Source organism: Gavialis gangeticus, unplaced genomic scaffold (assembly GCF_001723915.1).
Source record: "Gavialis gangeticus isolate Ggan-Ray unplaced genomic scaffold, GavGan_comp1, whole genome shotgun sequence".
Lineage (NCBI taxonomy): Eukaryota > Metazoa > Chordata > Crocodylia > Gavialidae > Gavialis > Gavialis gangeticus.
Genome location: NW_017728980.1, coordinates 13824036 through 13834734, shown reverse-complemented (window position 1 = coordinate 13834734; position 10699 = coordinate 13824036). Strand labels below are relative to the sequence as shown.

The window sequence follows — 10699 nt, the reverse complement described above, 5'->3', positions numbered from 1 at the left end:
CCAAGGCGGAGTGCGTGGGGGGGGCCCAGCTCGCACCGGGCTGAGTATGGGCAAGGCATGGGGAGCACGTGGGCAGGGCATGGGGAGGACATGGGCATGACATGGAGAGCACATGGCACGGGAGGACATGTGCAGGGCGGCCCCCGCGTCGCCAGCCGCAGCTGTGGTCCCCGGGCCCGCGGCGGCGTGGGGCCGGCAGGGCTTGGCGCGCTGATCCCTGGCCCGCTCTCGCCCAGGCCGTCGGGGAGCAAGGCCGGGCAGGTGTGGGCGCCCGAAGGATCCACCGCCTTCAAGTGCCTGATCTCGGCCCGGTTCTGCGCCGCGCTCCTGAGCAACGTCTCGGACTGCGACGAGACCTTCAACTACTGGGAGCCGGTGAGCGGTGCGCCCTGCCTCGCCCCGATCTCGCCGAGCGATGCGGGAACGCGCCTGCCCGGTCACTCGCCTCCTCTGTTTGTCCCTGCCCTGCAGATGCACTACCTCGTCTACGGGAAAGGGTTCCAGACCTGGGAGTACTCGCCTGCCTATGCCGTCCGCTCCTATGCGTACCTTTGGCTTCACGCCTTGCCAGCTTTGTTCCACGCCAGAGTCCTACAGACCAATAAGGTAAATCAGAGCCACCCCTCTGGGAACCTGCCGGAGCCGCGCTGACACCAAGGGCATCAGAATTGTTAACAAGCCTCTGTACGTGTGTGTGCAGGGGGGCGCAGGCACTAAGCTAGCCTCAGGTTGCTCTAGTGCCTGCAAGCTAGGAACTGGTTGACAAGGTGCCCCTTCAGATCAGCGAAGTTTGACGTTATGGCTGTGGATTTCTAAGGAGGCAAAGGGATTTATCCAGCAAAGCTTCCGTTCACATTGCTGGGAGATGTGTGGCTAATTTGACTCGCTGCTTGGGGAATCTCAGCCCAGACCACTTTTCCATCCCAGCTCCCTACGATTAATGTTAGTGGTTTCATTTTTAAACAAAGTATGTTAGTGCTGGCATGCTGTGAGTCTCACATTCCACGCCACGCACTGAAGACACGTGACTGTGTACAAGGAACATTGCAAACATGCTGTCTGCCAGACTCGATATGTTCCCGCTTCCACGCCAGATGCCGTGGATCACTAGATACCTAGGATGGGTGGATCTGTGGGAATGTTCCCCATTATCCACAGCCATTTTCAGGAAGAAGGGGTAACTTAATTCTGGTTCACTTGAGTCACATTTTGCCAGAAAGACTTGCATCAAAGGGCTGGATTCTGTACCTGTCAGATCAGGAGGAGCTTGCTATTGATCTCAGTAGGCACAAGGTTGAAAATTGAAAGTAAGGGCTTTGGTTCCATGATTTAACCAGCAGAGCCCTTGGGGTTCTCACCAGGCTGGAATCGATCCGTCGTGGTGGAGCCTTTCATTCCTGTGTGCATTGTTTGCATGTGCAAACCCCATTCTGACTCTGAGCATTTCTCTTAGGTTCTCATCTTCTATTTCCTGCGATGTCTCTTGGCCTTCGTGAGCTGCGTGTGTGAGCTCTATTTTTATAAGTGAGTAGAGGAAGCTGTTTGCTTAGTGAATAGCCAGGTGCAGTGTAGACAGCACAGTGCAGCTGTTGCCACTGACACGGAGGGTCTAGCTCACATGGAAGTGCCTTGCTGCAATGTACTTCTTAACACTACAGTTGATCAGAATACATATCTAAAAAGGGTCCTAGAAAAACACTGATTAAAACCTCACCATTGTGGGCCAGATTCTAGCTGGAATCCACCTAGTACATCTTGACTCCAGTACTTGGCTCAGGCTGTGTGCAGAGCTCTTCCACTGATGGTGTAACAGCACGGAATTGCCAATCCAAAACAGAGCCAAGCTTTGCTGGTGCTGGACAGCGAGTGGCTGGTGCTGGTCATTTCAGCTAGGATACACTAATAACTTCAGCCCTCATCACCCCAGGCTCCCCCCTAGCTTGACTGACCTGATTCCTGCTCTGCTGCACATTCCAGTGGAGTTTGCAGCTCCCTCAAGCAGAGGCCTGGCAGTGCCAGTAGTTGGTGTAATTGTTGCTGGCTGCCTCTCTGTTTGGAGCCATTGTTGTCCTGTTGCGCTTTTCCCCTGCAATGACTATAGTGCTGATTTGCCTTCTGGGAAGCAGGCTGCAGCCTTCAGCATAGTGCTGCTGGCAGTCATCTGCCACCAGTGAGAGCCTGGTTTATTCTAGATGGTAGTCTTGAAAACTGCTAGTCCTGGAAGCCTTTACAGTGATGAAGCCCAGTCAGAGGAAGGGTACTGGGCTGGCTGGATTGCACTTTTGACCCCGGCATTTGCCGCAGAGTGATTTATCCTGGTAAAAATCTGGGGCTTGCACTGGTACTGTCAGGTTGCAGGTGTGAAATCCCATCATAGGCAAGCTAGCTCTACGTTCTTCCACCCTCTGGTTGCCTCTGGGAAATGAGCAGTGGAGCCAGTCAGGTCACACTAAGAAGCCCCATTCAGTCTTCATTTGCACAGAGCATTTGTTGTTCTGTGCACTGGCCATTTCCATGCCTGATTCTCTCTACTTCCCTAGGGCCGTCTGCAAGAAATTTGGGCTGCACGTGAGCCGGCTGATGCTGGCCTTCCTAGTTCTCAGCACTGGGATGTTCTGCTCAGCAGCGGGTAGGTTTGCTCAGAGGTGAGTTGTTGGGATGGGAGACAGACTGCAGCCTTTATTGTCAGGGCACTGCCCTGGCCTTTCAAATCCCTAACTCTCACACAGGATCTCAAATACTCTGGGAATATCCTTCCTTAAATAGTTATGATGCTTTCACCTGGTACTACTGCAAAAGAAGGCCACATGCTGGCATTGTAATGTACCAATGTTTCCTGTTCCCCCGCTGATCTCTGCTTCGCTGCCAACCTGTACCCACCTGCCAGAACAGGTGTTGTGTGTGTGACAGGAGGTTTTGTGCAAAGGCTGCAGGCGTTTCACACCGTGGTTTCTTGCGCTAGGCATGGATGTCTCTGCAGGAGAGGCGGTGTCACTGTTGGAGTGTGGCTGAGATCCCCTGTTCTATGCTGCCTATGTTTGTTTATAGCGAGGGAAAGGCAAGACCCCTCACTGTCTTGGAGACACTACAAGTCTCATTCCTTCCATATTTATGTTGCCATAATCTCTCTCTGGGTTTTTCAGCGGCAGTGCCTAGGCCATTTCAATCCCTGTTTACTCTGGGGGCAGGTTCACATCATCCTTTCCATTCTGGAGGGGAGCAGGTGTGGTAAGATCAATAGAGATGTTCTGGATTGGCCCCTAATAAGGCAAGCTGGGGGTTGCAGGGACAGAGCAGGAGGAAGCATCTCCAGGCTGGATTTTGGCAAGGTGAGGATGAGACTCCCTTTCTGCTGAAGTGAGGACTTCAGAAGGAAGCCTTTGCTCCATTGAGACCAAAAGCTGTGTTGCGGTTGACCGAAGTGGGGCCAGGATTTCAGTGCTGGTATTTCTAGCAGGACTTCACCTGTTATAGGCATAGGTTGGCCTTTATGTGGTGCTTCACTGCGATGGATGCTTAGCTGACCCCTTCCTTCCCTTGCTTTGCAGCCTTCCTTCCCAGCAGCTTCTGCATGTACACCACAGTGATCGCCATGACCGGTTGGTATATGGACAAGACCTCCATCGCCGTGCTGGGGGTGGCCGCGGGAGCCATCATGGGCTGGCCCTTCAGTGCTGCTCTTGGGTAAGGAGAAGGGAGAGCCTTGGCTGCATGGATATTCTGTGCTGTTTCAGTGCTGGGCTCCCAGCTGCCAGGCCTCCCGCATGTGCACAGAAGAGCCTGTGGCACCGCTAACAAAGCCTTGCTCTCGTGTGGTTCAAAGCCATAGCCACTCTGTGTAGACTCCGCTTGGCATCTTTGCCATACAGAGCAGTCATTGTGCCTGTGGCTGCTGCAAACTTGCCTTGCAGACACTAGGGGCTCACGGTTAACACCAAGGAGTCCTAGATTTGATCCCCTCTGCCAACAACCCACCCACCTTGAGACTGTTGCTTTTATGGAGGTGGTGTTATTGCCTGAGATGTTACTTTCTGAGAGGCTTATATTCTGTAGGTCTTTTTGACTCCTAAGTGACCTGAGAAACATTCCTACGCTGGGGACTGGAGCACTGACAGGCAGGCCTCCTCACAGCAGCCTCTGTTCAGCGATAGGACCAGTCACCGTGGAAGGCAGGCTTGCATCTCCTGTCGATGAGACTCTGACGCGTGCTTTTTTTTGCCAGGCTGCCCATTGCTTTTGACTTGCTGATAATGAAGCGGAGGTGGAAGAGCTTCCTGAACTGGTGCCTGGTGTCACTGATCCTATTTTTGGTGAGTTCCCACAGCGAGGGCTAGCATGAAGAGTAGGGATGGGGCTAGGGCTGTGGCTGAGCTGCAGTGAGAGGACTTGCCCAGTAAGGGGCTCATTAATGCAACTCATGCAGATCTTCTCACCCCATGCACCCAAAGCATCTCCTGGTGGGGCTTGGTCTTCTCATTCCCACAGCTGAGCTGTGCATTCATCCTCTGCCACAAGGCTCTGAGTGGCAGGGCTGTCTTTCTCCCTTGACGTTTTTCTACTAAATGTCCAGCCCTTTCAAAGAGAGTAGAGCAACTGCAACCCACCAGGAACCTGGTGTCTCCCACAGCTCAGACTAGCGCAGCCCACAGCTGGGCACTGCTGCAGCGTGTGCTGCCCTGACTCTATATTCATTGTCCCACAGCAGCTGGGGAGAGACTGGCAGGGGTGTGCACACCAGACCTCCTGTGTTCTCAATGTCACCACCTCATTGCTGTACATAGGGCTAATGATGATGTGGATTGTATGCCGATTCTAGCCCTTGGGGAAGGGCAGCACTGAGTATGGGCTGCCAGTGAGAGCCCAGCAGTTGTGAAGCATGGGGATAAAGTGGCTGTTTGTTTTCTGGCACAAGTAGAGGCATTTGGTGGCAACACTCTTCAGTGGGCAGCTTGCAGCGACTGGCCACTGCACGTGACAGCCAACTGTGTGATGTGAATTCTGATTGCTTTGTTCCAGGTCCCCTTGGTGGTTGTGGACAGCTACTACTATGGGAAACTGGTTGTTGCGCCTCTTAACATTGTATTATACAATGTTTTTACACCTCATGGACCCGACTTGTACGGTGAGTCACTTGGGACAAAGAGCTGAGGGGATGTTAGTGGCTTGCTTGACGCGGCTTGATGGGATAAACCCATGAGCTTGCAATCCTCAGGTGTTTTTCTGACCTGAATTTTCAAGCAGGGCCATTTCTTTTTTCCCCCGTCTCCTGTGAGCTGATAAGTGAAGCAGTTCCAGGCTCACGCCACTGGATGTCTCTCTTGATTCAAGAATACACCCATCAGGGTTATATTTCCTGTTTGTTTTGCCGAGCGCTTTAAGTTCAGTTGCTTTTGATGAGTTCCTAGCTTTGAAGTTCAGTGTATCACAGAGACATCATGGGATGTCTCTGCAGCTCATCCTTCCCGGCAGAGATCTGCTCGCGGTAGACTTGTTTGGAATACAATGAAACTGCACCAGGCACAGACAGAATTCATTTTTACACGTTTTAGATTCTCCCTAGTACGCAGTTACAATTTCAGCTCATTTCCCCGGTGTTATTCAGAGAGGTTGTTTGTAACAAAGCCCTGGATGACTCATCATCTGTCTGAATAATGTTGGTTACACACTCAAACCAACTGCTAATTTAGTTGGAGATGCCAAAGAAAAAGCCAGTGCAGTTTGAGTGTGTTTGTCAGGTTTAATTCCGGTGTTGGCTCTCCCTGGCTTTTGTAGGCAGGGTGTGGGTCCCTGGCACAACGTGCAAAGGAGAGCACAGCCCTGAGCCCTTTCAGTTCACATTGAGGCTTCCCAGACTCACTGGTTCCATGCTCTTGGGGATCTGCTTCCTTCCTTGACGATGCCTGTCCCGAGCATTGCTGGCAGCAGTTTAAGGACGTTACTCTCTGGGAGCCTGGAGAAAGATGAAAGGTTAATGAATTCCACATGCTGCAGAGTGTTTTGAGCAGGCTTGCTGGGGCTGGGGCTTTGCCTCTTGTGGGGGTCTCTTGATCTCTGTTTAGGTCCCAACTACTTGTGAATTGGGTGCGGGGAGGGACTTGGGGGGGGGAATTCTGAGAGAGGTGGAGGGAGGAACAATAGCACTTAGCCCTATGTAGCTCTCTTGGTGGGGCACAGAAGACCTGCCCTGCACTTTTGAGGTAGATGCTGCAGGAATTGTTAGCCTCACTTCCCAGATGAGGAACTGCAGCACAAGGGAGACAAAGTGACTTGCTGGAGGTCCCCAGGGAAGTGAGTGGCGGAGGCAGGGTTAGGATTTCATGTGGTGTAGTTAAAAGATGGTGGAAACTCCAAACTGATCTGAGGGGAATGTGCTTCTTCACACAGCCTGTAACTACACCATGGAACAACTGGCCACAGGGCGCTACTGAGCTCAGCCGGACCCAGGAAGGGACACGGATGTGGGTATCAAGTGTCTGGAGTTGTCAAAATGAATGGCAAAAACATTCAGAAGGGATGTTAAACCTCAGGCCTCAGGGTTTAAGCTGCTCTGTCTAGTGGAGACCAGGATGGCACCTAACTCGGTGTTTGATTTTACCCCATAGCTGCCGGCACAGGCTTCTTACCTCTTCCTACAAAATGCTTGGTGCTGGCTGTGGCTGGAGACAGGATGCCAAGTTGGATTGATTTTAGGTCCAGCCCAATCTAACAATTCCTGTGCTTCTAATCTGGGAACTGGTTCCCTGTCCTGTGCTCAGACCCTTGGACTCCATCCCACCAGAAGAGAAAGGCATGGGGTTGGGGCAGGGTGTCTTTGCTATTAGGGATAGCTTATATCACTGAAGGAGCTGAAGACTGGTAGCCTGTCTAGGGGGGAGCCCTTGGGGTGTCCCTTTGAGAGCTCCTTTTAACACGGATGCTGGTGCACTTCTGATTGCCCTGGGCTGGACTGCAGCAGTGATTAGTTACGAGTGCCTTCTTGGCCTCTAGGTGTGCACCACAGGTCACATGGGCAGCATCTTTCACTGGGGCAAGGAGCATTTGGTTGGGCAGCCTAGTCCCTCATCTGTGTCTGTAGTGCAGGAGGGTGAGCTTTGTCCTTGCCAGGGACCTTGATCTCTGCAGGAAGCATTTGCATGAATAGCAGCGAGTCCTCCATTATGGAAACTCCAGATGGATTTGGCAGGGGCTCCTCTGACTTTTCAGCACTAGTGCAGGAGCTGCTCCTGGTGACCTTGGGGGACCCATCCATTCTGAAGGATTGTAGTCGCAATGACACTCGTAATGTCTGTGCTAATGCAGGAGCCACACTTAACAGCTGCTTCTTGCAACACAGCCCGGGTGGAGTGCTGTACATTAGGGATTTTTATCAGGGTTACTCTTACCCCTGCTTATGGAGAGGAGGCAGCTGGCAGAGCAACTGTTTTGGAGCAGAGGGGCTCCTTCCAGCTTCCATGGGAATGAGATACAAGTCTCAACAGCATTATGCCAGCCCAGGTTTCCCTTGCATATCTCCTGTTGCTATCAGAGCATGTCAGCAAGGCGGCTGGGCATGGGCTCAACTCACCTGCGCGAGAGGGCAGTGACATCTCCATTGCCTTCCCTTTCACCTGGCTCATGGTCTTTTCTGGTCTTCAGGCCATGCTCAGCTCTGTAGTGCCCCTGGTATCTCTCCTTTGCTTGCCAGCTGAAAGCGAGGACAGCCACTTTTACAATTATTTTCAGATCTAGCTTCTCCTGCAATCTGTCGAATAACTGGTGGTTACCCGGTTCCTCTTTCCAAGGGCAAATCTCATGGGTGGAGATTTCATGCTTGTATTCTTAAGGCCCTGAGGGGGTTCCCCCCCCGTCCCCTAAAAATATAGGCAGCTGGTGATTCTCAGGAGAACTATTATCTGAGAGGTCAGGAGAGCATTGAGAGCTGTTCCCATGCGACCTGGACTGCTGTGCAGTGATATTTGCTATGACAGGAGCTCTGACTGTGAGTGGTGACCCTGCAGAAACTTTGTTTTGGGCTTGATCAGGTTCAGGTGATTTCACTGGAGTTGCACCTGAGTTTCACCAGAGTTGTACAGTGCCTAGCACAGCAAGATCTTCGTCCATCCCTGGGTCTCCTAAGTACTGCTTTATACAGTGTCTGAGTCTGGCTTCCTTAGATTAAAAGTCATAATGGGCCCTGAAGGAGCTCCAAGGTGGATTTTGTTCCTGGGATGCCAGTCACTGCTGGTTCTCCCTTCATGTGGCCTGATACATTGGTGCTTGAACCTCTGTCTATCCTATATTTGCAGCAGCCTTTTCTCAGGATGTATCGCTGTTTGTAGCCAGAATACAGAACTCACTGCCCTGTTTTGTTTCTGTGCAATTTATTCCTTTGTCCCTGCCAACAAGTGACACGGTAGAAGGCCATTTGCTTTGTGCTGCGGTGCAGCGGCCCCTCCCCTCCCCACCCCAGTCCTCTTCTCTAAAGGACACTGTTGGGGGCAGGATTGCTCCTGGTGTGTAGTGGGCTGTTTTCCCCCTCATTGCAGTCGTGTGTCTGATCACCTTGAGCTGTTGCACACGATGAGCATAGAAGCGCTTTGCCCTGGGAAGCCCCGAGACAGAGCATCTCTGAAGGGGTGAGTCACCACAGCGACCAAGCAGGGGACCCGTGTTTGTGACACACAGCCATGCGTCAGTGGGTCGCTTTGCTTGCCCGCATGACGCATGCTTCTCAAGAGAAGCCGCTTTCCTTTCTGAGCTGCGGCAGTAAATATGTCCTTGGACAAGAAGGACAGGTCCCAGCCCTTGGTGCGGAAGAGACAGTGCTGTCATGCCTCAGCAAGTGCTGGAGCACTGGTCTCAGGCCACTCATTGCCTGAGCCTGTCACAGGGTGGTTGGGTCTCAGAGAGCCTGGGATCAGCTGTGATCTGACACTTTTCCTCCCGGGGTGTTTGACTGTACACTACATAATAGCCTTATAGAAAGGGGAAAGCAGGCTATACAAGATAGCCTCCTGTCCCCCTCCCCTCAACATACGGATTGGCCTTGGCATGGTTTCTTGAGGGCCAGTCACAGAAGTGTCAGTGAGGCCTTTCCAGGCAAGGGCTCAGAGAGGCTAAAAGCCACCTGAAGTGCCTGCACCAACCCATAAACTCTAGAGGGATGTCAGGGGAGAAGCCTGTGAGACAGCATGCGAGGTGGAGTGGACCAGATGGGTGACCAGAACTGGAAGGAGAGGAAGGGTTCATTAACATTTTGAATAAACAGACAATTGAGGGCACAGAGGTGAATTGGACATGATACAAAACGCAATGCAGAGTCACCCAAGGTGGATTGTGTCCAGCATACCCGACATTGGGAAGCCTTCCTCTGGCTTGGCTTGGCACTGCCCTAAGCCATGGTTGGCTTGCTGCCTGCGTGATTTTGGGGTCTTTATCCCATCTCTGGGTAGACTGAGAATTGTGCTGGTGTAGGGCTCTGATGGGAGAGCATGCAGGTGGGGAGGGATTCAGGGTTAATTGCTGATCCCCTCCCCTCCTGAAGAAGAAAAAATCCCCTTAATTGCATTTTGCTTCCAGCACCACTGTGCTTCCAGACAGAGGCTTCCCAAATAAACTGAGGCGCTCGGGCCCTGCTGCGGCAATGCCTCCGTGGTCTTGACGTTACCAGTTCAGCTTCTAATCGCATTTAGTTGGTACAAGCTGCAGAGGTGTCGAGTTTTCCTCGCTGCTTTTCAGTTGTCTGATTAATTTCAACACGGACCCTTTTTAAGTGGTTCTGATTTCAGGAAATTGCTGCGGCATGTGACACATGTCACAACAGTGCAGTGATTAAAGCCCCCGCATGTCATTTGCCGACTGATTGAGCTAATCATACCGAGAAAGTGGCAAACGTGCAGAGAGGAGCTGGCGTTCCTCATTGTTCAGGATTTGCAGCCTCTCGAGTTAAGAGTCCAAATGAGTGACAGTCAGACTGGAACGTCTGTCAGTTTGCATCCTTCGAAGCTTGCAACCAACAGAGACACCTGAGTGTGTCATGCTCGAGGAGGAGGGGCTGGATTGATGCTGTTTAAAGCTAAGCTGTAGGGAGAAAATGGAACGACGCAGGGCAGTTTCAGAGCCTGCCAATAATGAGCATGCATAGCACTAGCATCTGGATGAACTTTGCTGGAGGTGCCTCGGGTGAATGAAGTGTGAATGCAAGCGCTTTCCCCTTGTTTGTTAGTAATAACATCTTGTGGCTCCGGCAGCATGTGATACCGCATTGTTCCAGAACAGCAATCATCTCGTAACATCCTGAGCTGCTGTCGTGTCTCTCAGTCACTCCCCTGCAGTAAGTGCGTGTGGGTGTAGAGGAGCAGAGCCTCTTGGCTTTGTCAGTGGCAGCCACGACTTTCAGGATGGGAAGATGGCTGTTCGGCATCTGGGCCACGTATCTGCCTCCGGAGGGGCACCCTGTCTTGTTGCGACTGATAGCAAGAGCACCCTGTGATTTATGAACAGCAAGCAATAGGCACGGTGTTTAAGACTCATGGTTGGGGAGGAGAAGAGAAAAGGCAGTAGGCTGGGTGCGTTTTTGGTTAAAGCCAAGTAATCACCCAGGAGAAGCGACTTGCCTAGAAACTGCGATGTCACACTCAGTGCTGTGGCCCCTTCCCTGCACTCTTGGCCAGTCCTTCTGGCACCATTGTCTCCATTTTGTAGAGGGAAAAGGAGAGGT

At 52.1% G+C, this 10699-nt stretch overlaps 1 protein-coding gene across 1 annotated transcript in view; it reads left to right on the top strand.

Annotated features, from left to right (window-relative positions):
• Nucleotides 1-90: 90 nt before the first annotated feature.
• Nucleotides 91-10699, top strand: part of ALG9 (ALG9, alpha-1,2-mannosyltransferase) — a 51438-nt gene continuing 40829 nt past the window's right edge. The window contains exons 1-7 of the mRNA XM_019508534.1: nucleotides 91-375; nucleotides 472-606; nucleotides 1454-1524; nucleotides 2541-2629; nucleotides 3549-3684; nucleotides 4223-4310; nucleotides 5017-5122. Of these exons, the coding sequence (XP_019364079.1) occupies nucleotides 91-375; nucleotides 472-606; nucleotides 1454-1524; nucleotides 2541-2629; nucleotides 3549-3684; nucleotides 4223-4310; nucleotides 5017-5122 (910 nt within the window). The remainder of the gene's footprint in view (nucleotides 376-471; nucleotides 607-1453; nucleotides 1525-2540; nucleotides 2630-3548; nucleotides 3685-4222; nucleotides 4311-5016; nucleotides 5123-10699) is intronic.